We start from the raw sequence: 13,653 nt of genomic DNA, 5'->3' as shown, positions 1-13,653 counted from the left end.
AGAACGCTTCATGAATTGGCATGTCATCCTTTGCAGGGGCCATGCTAATCTCTTCTGTATTGTCCCAATTTTAGTGTATGTGCTGCCAAAGCAAGCGCTCTTCCTGGGTTTTTTGTAATTCAGCTGGTCTCACCTCTTAGGGCTGGTAAGAGGCTAGATCAAGACCACATAATAAATGGCCAATATTGTAGACCTTTATTATTGTGGTCATGTTTCTCTTTATTATTTTTATTGTCATTTCAGTTTTAATTGATGAGGTGTCCCTTCTGGTCAATATTGATCCTTCTACTGGTATCCCAATTGTCTCCTGGCCCCTTTAGAGTCTTGTTTCATCAGCTCCTTACCCCTTGTATTTTATGCTATTTCCCTGATTCATTCCTCTCTACCTAAAATCATACTTTAATCTCTACCATAAAAAAAAAGCAGCTGTATAGCTCTATTGGGCTTTTAGCACTTGGCCTGGGGCCCTAGCCCTCTTCTCTGAACTATCTATTCTGCCTTCCAAGGTGACCTCATCTAGTTCTGCAGCTTTAAATGACAGTTCGATGCCGAAGCTACCACGTTTTTAACTCTGGTTCCTAAATCACCCATGAGCTCCAGAAACACAATGTCAGCTTCCCACTCAACAGATCCATTAAGATGTTTAATTGCCATCTCAAACTTGACATGGCCAGAAGGAAACTGGACATGGCCTGCTGCCCACACACACACACACACACTCGCCATGTCATAGTCCCTGTGTCAGCAATGACACCGGGATCAGCCCAGAAGCTTGACCCACGCTGAAGAGTCCTCACCAGGCCTTCTCTTTCCTTTACTCTTCTCCTATTAATCTAACAGCAATTCCTTTCATCTCTACCTTAGAAATATCTCTCAAACCATCAGCATCTTCATTCTCCACAGACACCACCATCATCAAAGCCATCCTCGTGTTTTGATTGGAGGGCTGCCGTTGCCAGCTGCTAGGTCTGTTTTTCATTCTTGCTCAGCTGCCCACCTCCCAGCCATTTCCCACGGAACAGCCAAAATAGCCTTTTCAGGATATAGGATTAGATTAGGTCACTTCCCTGCTTTTAATCTTTCCGGGTCTTAGAAGAAAATTCTAGCTCCCTATTATACTTTGTAAGACCCCACGTCACCTGACTCCCCAACACCCCAGGCTTGCACTGTGCCTCTCTAGCTCACTCACTATTTCCCAGCCTCCTTCTTGTGTTCCCAGATTGTCTCTGAGCTCTTACCTGCCTCATGGCCTTTGCATTCGCCTCCACCTCTTCTTTGACTGGCTACTTTCATCCTTCTGGTCTCATCTTAATGAGCACCTCCTTAAGGTTCTCTCCAGGTCACCCTAAGTAAAATAGACCCTCTTCTTAGCTACTCTTCATCACAGCATCCTGTTAATTTCCTTCATTATGCCAATCACAAAATGAGTTTAATTTGACATATTTGTTTAATTTCCATTCCCATTCACTAGAGTGTGAAGTTCATCAGAACTAGGACCTTAATTGTCTTTTTCACTTTTATTACCCTAGCACGTGTTTCAAGTTTGATACAGAGGAGGGTCTCTTTAAATGCTGGATGAATAAGTGAGTGAGCGAATGAATGAATGAATGAATGAATGGACGAAGACACTGTTTTTATTCCCAATGGGTGGGTTTAGTGTTTAGGGAATAATATGACTCATGAACAAGCAATTGCAATGTGGTGTGACAGGTGCTGTAGTGACTCTAATTATCCAGTGGTACATGATGTAGTGATGATATCAAGGGAGATATGAAGATGCACTATAAAGCATTTAATTTTTATTGTAAATATAAAATAGCTTGTTTTTACTCCAGAGAACTTGGAAAATCCAGAAAAGTATAAAGAAGAAAATGCTCATCTACCGTAATCTCCCTAGAGTCATTTAAAAAAATTGCATTCATAGATTATTATCATCCCTACTTCATCTGTTTTGAATTGCCTGCTGAGGTCACTTGCCAATTTTTCTTTTGGAGAGTTTATTTATTTTGCTAAGTCTCAAGAATTCTATATGCAAAACAGGTTGTTTACCTTTTTGCTGGCCTAGGTATTAACAGATATTGTTCTCAACTTTGCCATTTGACTTTTGATTTTGTTTCAAACTTTTGTTAACATACAAAACATACTTTGACATTATAATTATTAAGGAAGTACTATATATTTGAGAAATACATAATATTTCAATTCAGAAATTGATTTTTAAGCTTTTGTCATTAATTTCTATCCTTACTGATTTGGTTAGAAAATGTACAGACCTAAACCTATACAGTTTCTTCTTTGAGGAATTTATTGAAATTAGCCTATTATATGATCTTTGTGTAAATAATGCATGAGCATTTGAACAGAAATTTCGTTCTTCATATTCATTAACATGTTTAGTAATTGCATTATTATTTAACTTATGTATATACTTGATAGATGTATTTTTTTCCCTGTTTGGTTAGAATCTAAAACATGGGTTAAATAAATATAAATGGGTTTTATTTAAGGTATAACTACTGGTTTTTTTCCCATCATTTTCTCCTTTTAAATCTATCAACTCCTGCATTTAAAAAAAATGACCATTTTAGCCCACTTAATGGTTTCTATTTTTCGTTTGGTTTAAATTCTACTTTGATGCGTTAACATTATTTTTGTAACAACCGTTTTCTGTTTATTTGCATTTCCCTATTATTTCCCTTTGTTCCACTTGTTATTCTTAAGGTTACTGAGTCATTCTGTTTTAGGTGTTTATTTTATAGTGTACAATTAGGCTTTGTCTATTTAAACAGTCTGAGCGCGTTCCCTATTTTAACCTATTTATACTTATTGTCACAAGTATTTTCTCTTACTTTTGTTGTTTTTATTATACAATTGGAATGCTTTTATGCTATTTCTTATAAAACGTATTTTCTTTTTTCCTTTATGGACTTTGCTTTTGGTTTCCTTTGAATTAGTAAAAATATAATTAGACATGTGATTCTTTATAGAAAGGTCTTTTGTTGACTATCGCCTGTGCAGGATCAGGCAGCTATCACACTTTTATTTCTGTCAACTTTCCCCCTATTTCTCATACAATTTTGTTTGTTAACACCCTCAGAAGGACCCTGCTATCTTAGTAAACCCCTCTTACAAAGTGGTTGTCATGCTGGTGCGAGCTGCTTTAATGTTTGGTGTGTCATCCCCCAGTCACTTGACATAATTCCCAGGCAGCCATGTATTGCCTTTGAGATAGATCTGACTACCCAAGGAAGCTGCCTCTTCAAAGCCTTCACCACCTGCTCCAACAGCCCCCTGCTCGCGTGTTATGGCTGTTAGGGCTCTGGGCTCCACTGAGGAGACCACTGGCCTCTGAATCCACTAATCTGGAGTGACCACACGTATCACAAAGATTCCACACGGAGGTTCTCCTGTTGGTTTCATCACCCACCTGACATTCCATCCACAGGCTTGAACTGAGGAGTAAAAGACAGGAGGGAGAGTGTCCATGTTGTAGGCTGTTGAAGTGTTAGAGACAAAAAGCAATGAAGATTTGAACCAGAGCAGTGTGGCGCTGATGTCCATCGGGTTTGGACCTACAAAATGGCTGCTCCTTATGGCTCCACATAATGGCCGAGATGGAAAGACGTGGGCAGATTTGAGAAATACTAAGAAGATAGAATCAAAAAGAAAATAAATGTGAGGAGCAAGGCAGAAGGAGAAACCCAGACAAATTCCCAAATCCCAATCTCCAATGACCCGGTGGGTCATAGTGCAATTCACCGAGGTCCATATTTCAGGACAGATGGCCCATTGGGCAGTGAGGGAGATAGTTTGAAAGGAAAGCCACTCAACTCTGTCATATACACATGACGTTTGAGAATTTAGGTGATATCTAAGTGGACAATTCACACCTGTCAGCTGGATAAGTGAGACGGGTGTTCAGGTGACAAGTCCAGGGGAGTGGAGAGCTGGGTTTGGGGATTATCAGTGAACTGGCAGCCATGTAAGGAAGAAGGTGTGCAAATAAAACAAAAGAAAAAAATGGGTAGAGGAGGCCGGCATTTGAAGGCCACATGTAGGAGGAGACGTACTTCCAAACAAATCTATGGTAGAATAGTCCCAGGTTTATGAGAAAAGCCATGAGAGTGAGGTACACCTGAGCCTAAATAGAAGACAGACTCATAAAGGGAGATGCTCTCAGCGTGGATAATTGTAAAATAATGGTCAAGTATTAATAATGACTATAGCAAACATTTACTGAGATCCTACCATGAGCCACACATTGTTCTCAGTAGTGTAATAAATTCTTTAATCTGAAAATTGACCCACTGAGGTAGACATTGTTATCACAGATGAGGAAACTGAGGCACAGAGCAGTAAGGTCGCTTGCCCAAGGTCACACACTAGTTTGTAAGTGGTACAGCCAGGACTGGAACCCAGGCATTCTGACCCAGAGCCCAAACTACACTCTCTTCCTTCTTAAACTAAGATAAAGATGAAGTATGTATATTGGGTTTAACAATTAAGAGGTTATTGGTGTCTGCCATGAAAGCAGTTTGTGGGGGAGGGGAGCTGTGTTGGGGACAGAGTCCAGATGATGATGGGTTCACGTTCTGTAGTGGGAAGTAAGGAAGCATTGAGAGTGAGTGTAGACAAAACTTGAGAATTTTAAATGTGGTTGAAACACAACTGGACTGGAGTGGAGACAAACCTGCTATCCAAGGGTGGCTTTTAAAGAGTAAGTGGAGTCCAAGCATTCATGTAGGTCAAAGCCAGAGATCAAAGGAAGGCTTTGCAGATGCACCATGAAGAGAGAGAACCGAGAAGAACTAAGAAGCTGGAAAATGCAGTCGAGGTGGGGGTCAAGAGTGCCAACATGTCTTGCACAGAGGAGGAGGTTTTGTGTAGGGATCTAATCTATGTAGATGAGGTTGACGGGTAAGAAGTTAGAAGTTAGTCCTCCTCTTGTCCTCTTGCTTCTTGAAGATGTGACATGGGTATCTGCTGGGCCTGGGTAGGTGATGTTGAAAGGGGAACATTTGTGTGGGGCACAGGAGTGGAGGAGGCAGTTGCCAAAGTTAAAAAGAGTGTGCAGAGGAATTGAGGCTTTAGGAGAGAATGGTATGGGCCATTAGTCATGATGGAGGGGGCACCCCAGGCTTGTTGAGAATACAGGGAGGCCAAGGAAGATGTATAGACTCTAGAAAATTTGAGGTTCAGGGTACCGGGTGAGCCTGAGGAGCAGGTTTAAGAGGAGTGCATTGGGAGAGGAATGTGGGTTTGGAGGCTGTGTCAAAATATAGGAAGGTGGGATTTCCACTTTTGGGAGTGGAAAAGAACAAGTATGAGTATGTGGCTGGAGCTGAGTGGAAGATAAGGCCATTAGAATTAGAGAGGTTAAGACATTGGTCATGTCTACCCAGATAGTAACACCTCCTAGAAAGTAGAAAGTAGAGGTTGAGTGACAGAGAAAGCGGTTAACCGAGTCATCAAACCTTTACTGAAATAGCAGTTTGGGTGGGAGTCAGAATGGAGAATTAAAACAATTTGTTGCCCTTGGATTCCCAGATACCAATAGTTGTGCATGGAGCTTATTTTCAAGAGGCGTTATTAAGAAATTGAGATGGAATACGTTCCTTGGGGGATGTAGAATTAAATCAGGATAAACCCTCCTTGGCTTATGGTAGCTTCCAAGGTAAGCTTCTCCTGCACGTTTCACAAGAAAGTTGGAATATTAGGAAGTTATTCCACTCTGCGCTTCACTTGAAACAATGAGGAAGGTGCATATTGGGGTCTCCAGGCCATGATTGGGTTGTTTTTCCTGCATCCAAGCGTGATTTCTGAAATCCATTAAAAATGTTCCATGTGGCTGATTCTCCTTTTTGCTAGTCACCAGAGTGTGACCTTTCTGCCTTGTTTTGAAAATCCAAGTCGATTGCCAGGATAGCATCCTAGCCTAATAGAAGGCCTCTTTGGGTGGTGCTGATGGGAAGCAGAAACATAAAGGGTTTTGGAGCTGGGCAGAGTCCTATAATGGGTGCCTACAACCACATCTGTGAAATTGACTCCCACCCTGTGTGTTGCAGGTGATATTTGAATCCGTCTCTTTGAAAGGTCATCCTGGCTACATCGCTGTGGACGAGGTCCGGGTCCTCGCTCATCCATGCAGTAAGTCTGTTCCCTCCCCCTCACACAGCCTTACTCCATGCCAGACAGGGTAGCTTGGAGGCTGCAGTCCCCCCCTGTTCATTCAGCTCACAAACATCTCTCACTCTCTCAGTTGTTTTAACCCTTGGAAAGTGCTTGCATGCTCGGTGCAATCAGTCCTGAATAAATCCAAAATTTTGCCGGCCTGGTCAACAGGAAGCACCTAGAGGAATTTGCAGAGAGTGGCAACACATCTTCCTATGAATCTCTCTCCATTATTAAAGGAGTCTAAAGTCCTGATTGTTTATTAGTGGGATTCAGGCCACTGAAGTGGAAGAATTAGAGGGCTTTGGTTAGAATCTTGTGCAATTGTCTTAAAAAGAGAACAACACCAAAACACTGAGCAAATTAGCACACTGTTCACTCACTGGAAAAAGTACCCCAGAGCTATTAATTTTTTCAAAGTAATTTTAAATACACTCATCAGCTCCATGTAGGCGTAGGGAGAGATGTCTCACAGCGGTTCGTACTTATGGTACAGTGTCAAGAGTCCTCAGGCACACCACTCCTCCTTGCCTGTCCAATTTCCCCTTGAAGTTCTCTCTCTGTGCTGTATTTTATCTAAGATATTTGAATGTGTTTGAGCAACGAGCGGTGGTTCCCAGGCTCACCAAATCTCAGATGGGACAAGTCCTGGGTGCAGGTTGTTGAGATGGCACCATATCTAGTGACATTGGGTGGGGGGGTGCTAATCAAAGGGATGTGCATGGTGATTATGGTAGCTCCTAGGAGGGGTAGTTGAGTGCCGGCCCCATTAGTTTATTAGTGTTCTGCAGATGGGAGAGCCTCGTTAGTTTCTTGGCAACCATCGGGTTGCAGGCAACTCCTACCAGGGGTCTGTCCACTCCCTCCTTCTAGTCATGAGTCATGCTATTGGCTATGGTGCAGTTTGCGGTCCCTCAAGAGACGGCATGTGCCCTGTCCTTATATGCCTTTGAATCCTCCCATTTGGGGGCTATTCTCATTTCCGTCCAATCCATATGGCTTTAACTGAACTGACACTTCCCACTTCCGCGTCCATGAATTTGTCAGAGCTTTGAGCATCACTTCCTTCCCCTGGCACCAGAACGCCATAGTTGGACTCATTGTCTTAGAGTACCTTCTCTGGAGGAAAATGGGACAAGTTCTAAGGGGTTTTGGCAAGACAGTGCTTGAGATAAGTGTGTTTGGTGTCTGTACAAGAGAACCCTCCATTCCAGAAATCCACCAGCATCCCAGGAATGAGATTCTGCTAGGTTCTCCATTACTCTTTGTGGCTTAAGGTTCCTACCCTCTGAGTTACTTCTGGAATCTTTGGGATTTTCTCAAATGGGTCTGTCCATTCAATCATGCCTGGAAAATGTCTCTGCTGAAGCAGACCTCATGTGACAAGGGTCCTAGAAATGCCCCCCGACCCCGTTATTCAGGGTTTGGGTAGTGGATCTGCATGCACACGAGTCCTGCTCACCAGGATTAGGTCTTCCCCACCCTCACCTGGTCTTCCTCTCCAGGATTAGGTCTTTACCAGGATTAGGACTTCCCAGTTCCTGGGAATCAGCATCAGCTGCCCATTAGAGAATGACCTTTGACCTCAGACTGGGCAGTGGTGTTGGGAGACGTTTGCTCTCCCTGATGTCCACGTATACTCACACACTCTACCCTGCACAGCCCTCGGTTTTGAGGCCATCTCTCTGAAACAAGTCTCAGTCTTCCCCTAGCTCTACACACATCCCGCCTTCAGAAAGGACGCTCACCTTTTTTGCGTCCAGCCACGTTCCTGCTCCCCCTGAGCTTGATGCTTGCCCTTGCTCATTCTAGTGGCTGATGTTGGCCTTTTCCCGGGACATCCTGGCTTGGCTCTCTCTCCCAGGACCCCAGAAAACTCTGTGCTCCAATGAGAAGTTTTGCTTCTACCATGAGGCTCAACCTCACACCTGTCTGTTGTCCCAGCCTCAACCACCTTCAAGGTAACAGCTCTGCCTTGACTCCAAGCACTGTCCGTGGTTTGCCATTGCAGCTACGTGTTTCCTTCTCTTTGAGAAATCTCCTGGGGAGAGTGTCCTTTAGAGGGCATGGGGATGCCTTCCCACCCCCAAAGTCCCCCGGATCCTCTTGGACACCTCCTATCATCCGGGCTGCTTCTGAATTTAGGATTCTCCTGACAGCCCTGTATTCCCCCTGCTGAGAAGTGTGCATTACATGGTTGTGGAATCTCTGAGAGCCCGTTACCCAGCAAATGGGCCATGGGCTATAACTCGGGAGTGTGTGACCTGGCTGGGCTCCTGCATAATGTGCTTCGGATGAGTTCAGCCTCGATGCTTCAAAGGCTTAAGTTTAAACTTCCCAGGAATCAAAATGGGAGGACCCTGGATGGTGGCTGGAATTGGAAAAATTCCATTGGGCTGTCTGTGCAGATACCGGCAGTGCATACAGTCCTCAGAGGTCTGTCTGCAGCTCATGAGTCATGTGGAGTCACGCGGGGCCCAGCAAAGGCCCCTTCCCAAGGATCCCTGCTCTGTCCACGTCTAGTCCTGATGTTTATCCATCCTTTCTCTCAACAAATGGATTTGGAGCATCAGCTCTGTGTCAAGAACTCCTGCTGGACACGGGGACCAAGATAGGTTAGGTCCTTGTTTCCATGGGGTGTACTTTACCGAGGGCCAGAGGGAGGAAAGACACTCAGTAAGTAATATTAAATAAGTCACTAATGTAACGTCAGATAGTGATAAGTGCTATGAATATAATAAATGTGAGTGACTGGGATATGGGCAGGCTCCTTAGATAAAGTGGTCAGGGGACGTGTCTTTGAAGATGTGATCTGAGCTGATGCCCGAGTCATAGGAAGGAGTTTAGTGCACAGTGTTCTGGGGGTGTCCTGGGGGAGGTGGCATCCTAGGCAGGGGAAGCAGCGAGTGCTGAGGCCTTGCAGTGGGAATCAGCTTGATGGTGCGACTGTCCTGGGCATCAGGGATGCAGGGACAATGGTCTGAGCGAACACTGGGTGGGGAGTAAAGCTGGGGCCCTGAGAGCCATCATGAGCCATTTAGATTTTAATCTAAGTGTGTGTGTGTGTGGTGGGGAGGGGCACTGGAGGGATTTATGCTGGAGAGCTACATTATCTTTTTTTCTTTTTTTTTAAGCTGAGCCATCCTGCCACCTGTTGGCAGCTCAGCGGCAGCTCAGCTCGGGCCGGTACTCGAACTGCTGTTGCTCAGAGCTCAAACTCTTGAGCAAGCTCTTAACCAACCGAGCCACTCAGCCGGCCCAAGAGCGACATGATCTCATTTAATTGCTAAAAGATCACTTTGGCTGCTCTGCAGAGAATGAGTTGAAAGGGAATAGAGAAGAAGTCAGGAGGTCTATCAGGAAGAAAGTTCTGGAGTCATGGAAGAGATCAGGGTGGCCTGGAGGCAGGGTGGTGGAGTGGCGTCCATTCGTCATTCATCCAGTGTCCACAGAGCAGGAACTCTTGCCAGGCACTGTTCTGGGTTTATGGGAGTAAGACAGATTCATTCTCAGCTTTCATGTGCTTCTACTGGAGTGAAAGAGGCTGAAAACTAAACACATAATCGGGTACTTATATGTCTTGTAACAGGTGGTATATTAGTTTGCTAAGGCTGTCATAACAAAATACCACAGTCTGGGGGCCTCAAACAGGAATGTATTTCTTCGTGGTTCTGGAGGCCAGATGTCCAAGGTAAAGATGGCAGGCTTGCTTTCTTCCACGGCCTCCCTCCTTGGCTTGTAGATGGCCGCCTCCTCTCTTTGTCCTCGCAGGGTCTTTCCTGTATGCACGCGTGACCCTGATGTGTCTTTGTGTGTCCAAATTTTCTCTTCTCATGACGACACCAGTCAGATTGGACTAGGGCCCATCCTAATGGCCTTATTTTAACTTCATTACTCCCTTAAAGGCCCCATCACGTTTAATCACAGCCTGAGCTATTGAGCATTAGGGCTTTAACGTATGAAGTTTAAGGCTACACGTAACAGATGGTGAGCTGTGCTGTGAGAAAACATAGAACAGAGATGGAGAGAGGTGGGCAGATTGGAGATAAATTTAGGAGGTGGATTCACCTGGTTCTATGTGATGGGTTAGAGTGGGAGCCAGAGGTATTAAAAATGGTGCCCTCCCAGGTTTCTGGCCTAAGCTACTGGGTAGGGTAAGCTGAGGTGATACGAATGTGGGAAGAGTTGAGTACAAACGCTTCCTTCCGAGGTGCTGACTGTGCATGGGTCCTGGGGGATGCTCATGGGATCATGAAACCTGCTAGTGACTTCCAAACTGTCCTTTGGACTCACAGTGCTTTTTCCCAAACCCCAGCCTCAGTATTAATGAATTTGTGATTTCACTCAGGGATTGTTAAAAAATTAACTATATTGAGACATATGCATCCTCTTTATGTCCTTGGGCTTTTTAATTCTCCACTTCTGTCCTCCAAACCGTTTTTTTTTTCTATTCGCATATGGTCAGTGTTTATCAATAAGTGATTCCACTAGATCTTCCAAAAGTTCCAGGGGGGGCGGTTCATGCCTGATTTGCAATTGTAGTCTCGATCCATTTGAACTGAAGTTGGAGCTTTAAAAGCTTGCCTGGCAGCTTCCAAAACAGTGACCAAAAGATAGGCTTAGTACTCCAAGGAATTATTTTCTCTTACAAACGGAAACCTCTCGACTATATTTTATAGCCCATTTAACATTTTTGTGTTACCCTGAAAGTATTTTAGCCATAGTGACCCTCCACTGTTGTTTCTTTGTATGAGCTATTAGCAGGGCCACTGCAGTTATAACCGTGTACGAGAAATGTCAGCCTCATTTTTCACTCGGCTTCAAAGTTTCTAGCATCTAAGTTGACTTTTAGAATTTAAAAAAAAAATTTTTTTTCTTTTTCATCACAACCTTGTGGGGCTATGTCACTGAACCCATGGAGCGTCTGCAACATGTTTCTAATGTATGTACTGTGCTTTCTCCTCAATTGTGTGGCTTCCTACTGAGCGCTGTCAAGTTTAAAGAGCGAGATAAAGGGCACAATAATATGTCTTCAGATGCTGCAGTGACATCTGCAGGAGTTTAAATGTCACCAACCTCAAGACATTTTGCCCCAAATGCACAGCAGTTTTCTGTTAGCTCCATTTAGCGGGATCCCATTTTTGGGGTGCTGGCTTTCAGTGGAGAGCTGGTGGCTGGTCTGGGCCTCAAGGTCAACTGTGTTTGGCTGAAGGGTGGTGAGTTGAAGCTGGGGTCGTTAATTTCTTTCCCAGAGCTGTAGATGCTGGGAGGAAATAACAGTTCAGAAAGCGCAGGGCTCAGGAGTGGACTGGAGTTGGGGGGATGGGAGGAGGATCAGCGAGGCCGGTAGCTCAGAGAATGGACCAAACAGGTCCCCAACCTAAGGAGGGTATCCAGGGAGAGAGATCTGTCATGAGCTGGAGATGAGACCAGGGCTCAAAAAGCAGAGACCATCAGCGTTTCTTTCATACTGATGAATATTAATTAACACCAGGGGCCATTAAGCCTCTAAATTCTCTACCACTGAACCTAGAAGGGAGAGAGGAAGAGGGATTGAAGATAAAAGAATCAAGTCAAAATGTCTGTTGTTGAGAAGGAGAAGGGATGGGAAGGCTCAGAGGAAAGCAAGGACCATCGATCCAAGTAAGATCCATTTTTAACTGCATAAATCCCAGAGGTTAAGCCATTTGCCCAGTGTCCCCCAAGGGTAAGGGGAGATGTTCCTTTGTAAAAATCCAACACTAAACCTCCCAACATTGCAGCTAAGACTCTATGCTCCCTCCCTGCATGGAGTAGATAGTTCTTCCCCCTTTACACCTGTGGCATAAACGGGCTTGCAAGGTTCACAATATTCCCACTTGAAGAATTGACTTGAACTGATAGTTCCAAAAATAACTTTACAAATTATACAGGAGAGCAAAAAGGAAACAATTTCAGACAATCAAAGCAGCTTGACATTTGTCAGGTTGACTGGATGCAAAGAATCTTCAATGCTGAGAGTCTCCCACGAGGAGAGCTCTTCCCTGGGCTTTGGACTATGGATGCCACCCGAGCTGTGAGGTCCTGATGGTAGCATGAGAGGGGAGGTCTCTGAGCTGTAGTTATTTGTTTAGAAACCTGACTAGAAGGTGCACGTTTTTGCACGGTGGGTCTGCCTAATCATGCCAAGGTTCTGGGCTTTTGCTGAAATTTATGGATGGTGACATGGTTCGGTAGACCAGACACTTTGGAGGGTGAAGGCCATGGGGACAAATGGCCAGGAAAGGGATCACTTGTGATAAAATATTGGGAAGCAATGAGGGAGCTTGGAGAGTCAGCAGAGCCCTGCCTGCGAGCCTTGTCTTTGGATCTTGGGGTCCAGGTGATACCATTGACCTTCCAGTGTCCAGAAAGCAAGAGGATGTGCTAGTGGGGGCTGACGTGGACCTGCTCTGAACTCTATTCCTGGCATTACTGCATTGTAGCTTTGCGCAAATTAAACTTGGTGAGCCTTGGTTACTGCTTCTCTAAAAGAGAAATAATAGTAGTGTCTGCTTTAGAGGAATGTTATGGAGTGAAATTAGATAAAAATATCTAAAGCATGTACCACAGTGCCTGGCATTGTAGGAGCTTTCAATAGATGACATTATTGTTATTATTTATCTTTCTGGATATTTGACTCCCTCTGGAAAGTTGGCCCAAGGCCCTTGTTGAACTTCCTTGATTCTCTAAACAACCCGCCATTTGCCCCCATTCTGGGGTCGTTCAAGCCCAGGTCGTCACTCATTTGGTTGATGTGATAGGGACCCTTGACACTTTTGAGCCCCAATGAAGAAATGCATTATTCTAGAGATAGGCTGTCAACCCACTCATCTCTGAAGAGCGCACGTGGGTGAGGACCTGTCTCCACAAATGAGGAAAGAAATGAACCCAGATTGCCCAACATAAAACATACTTTTAATTCTAGAATTGCTTGTTTATGGACACTTGGACTTTCATTTGAAAGTCCTTCTATTATGCCAAGTCCCCAGAGTCCATGTCCCACCTCCCTCCCATCGTTAGGAGAAACCATAGCTCCGAGTGAAAAGTGTAGACTGAACGTTTCTTGAATTTTCTGTGCCTCAGGTCACCCATTGTGAAATACAGATACTACCACCAACATCTGCATTGAGTTAAATCCATCACTCTGTAGACGCTGCATATGACACCAACCACACAGTTCGCATGAAATGAATGAAAGCTTTGTTCTCCTCCACTTTCTCCCCCTTCCACCCTCATCATCAGCTTCATTACCGAGGCCAGGCGTGAAGGTCTCAGGCCCAAAGGTGCCTCACCTCAGCTTTCTTCTTCCTGCTCACTCTTCCATGGTGAACGCCCTATGGCCCTGGATTTCTTCTTCCAAACATGGCAGTATTGCCCAGCAGCTAATAATATGGATTTTGAGGTTCCCAGAGACCTGGATTCATGTCTTGACTCCCCCACTTTCTGGCTGCCTGTCCATGC

At 44.6% G+C, this 13,653-nt stretch overlaps 1 protein-coding gene across 1 annotated transcript in view; it reads left to right on the top strand.

Moving 5' to 3' along the window:
• Nucleotides 1–13,653, top strand: part of PTPRT (protein tyrosine phosphatase receptor type T) — a 1,070,914-nt gene that overhangs the window by 377,352 nt on the left and 679,909 nt on the right. Inside the window, exon 4 of the mRNA XM_019636904.1 lies at nt 6,066–6,147. Within this exon, the coding sequence (XP_019492449.1) occupies nt 6,066–6,147 (82 nt within the window). The remainder of the gene's footprint in view (nt 1–6,065; nt 6,148–13,653) is intronic.

The sequence above is a fragment of the Hipposideros armiger genome, unplaced genomic scaffold (assembly GCF_001890085.2).
Source record: "Hipposideros armiger isolate ML-2016 unplaced genomic scaffold, ASM189008v1 scaffold_31, whole genome shotgun sequence".
In the NCBI taxonomy this organism is placed as follows: Eukaryota; Metazoa; Chordata; class Mammalia; order Chiroptera; family Hipposideridae; genus Hipposideros; species Hipposideros armiger.
The sequence above is the reverse complement of the archived record's forward strand: the minus strand, read 5'-3'. Positions and strand labels throughout refer to the sequence as shown.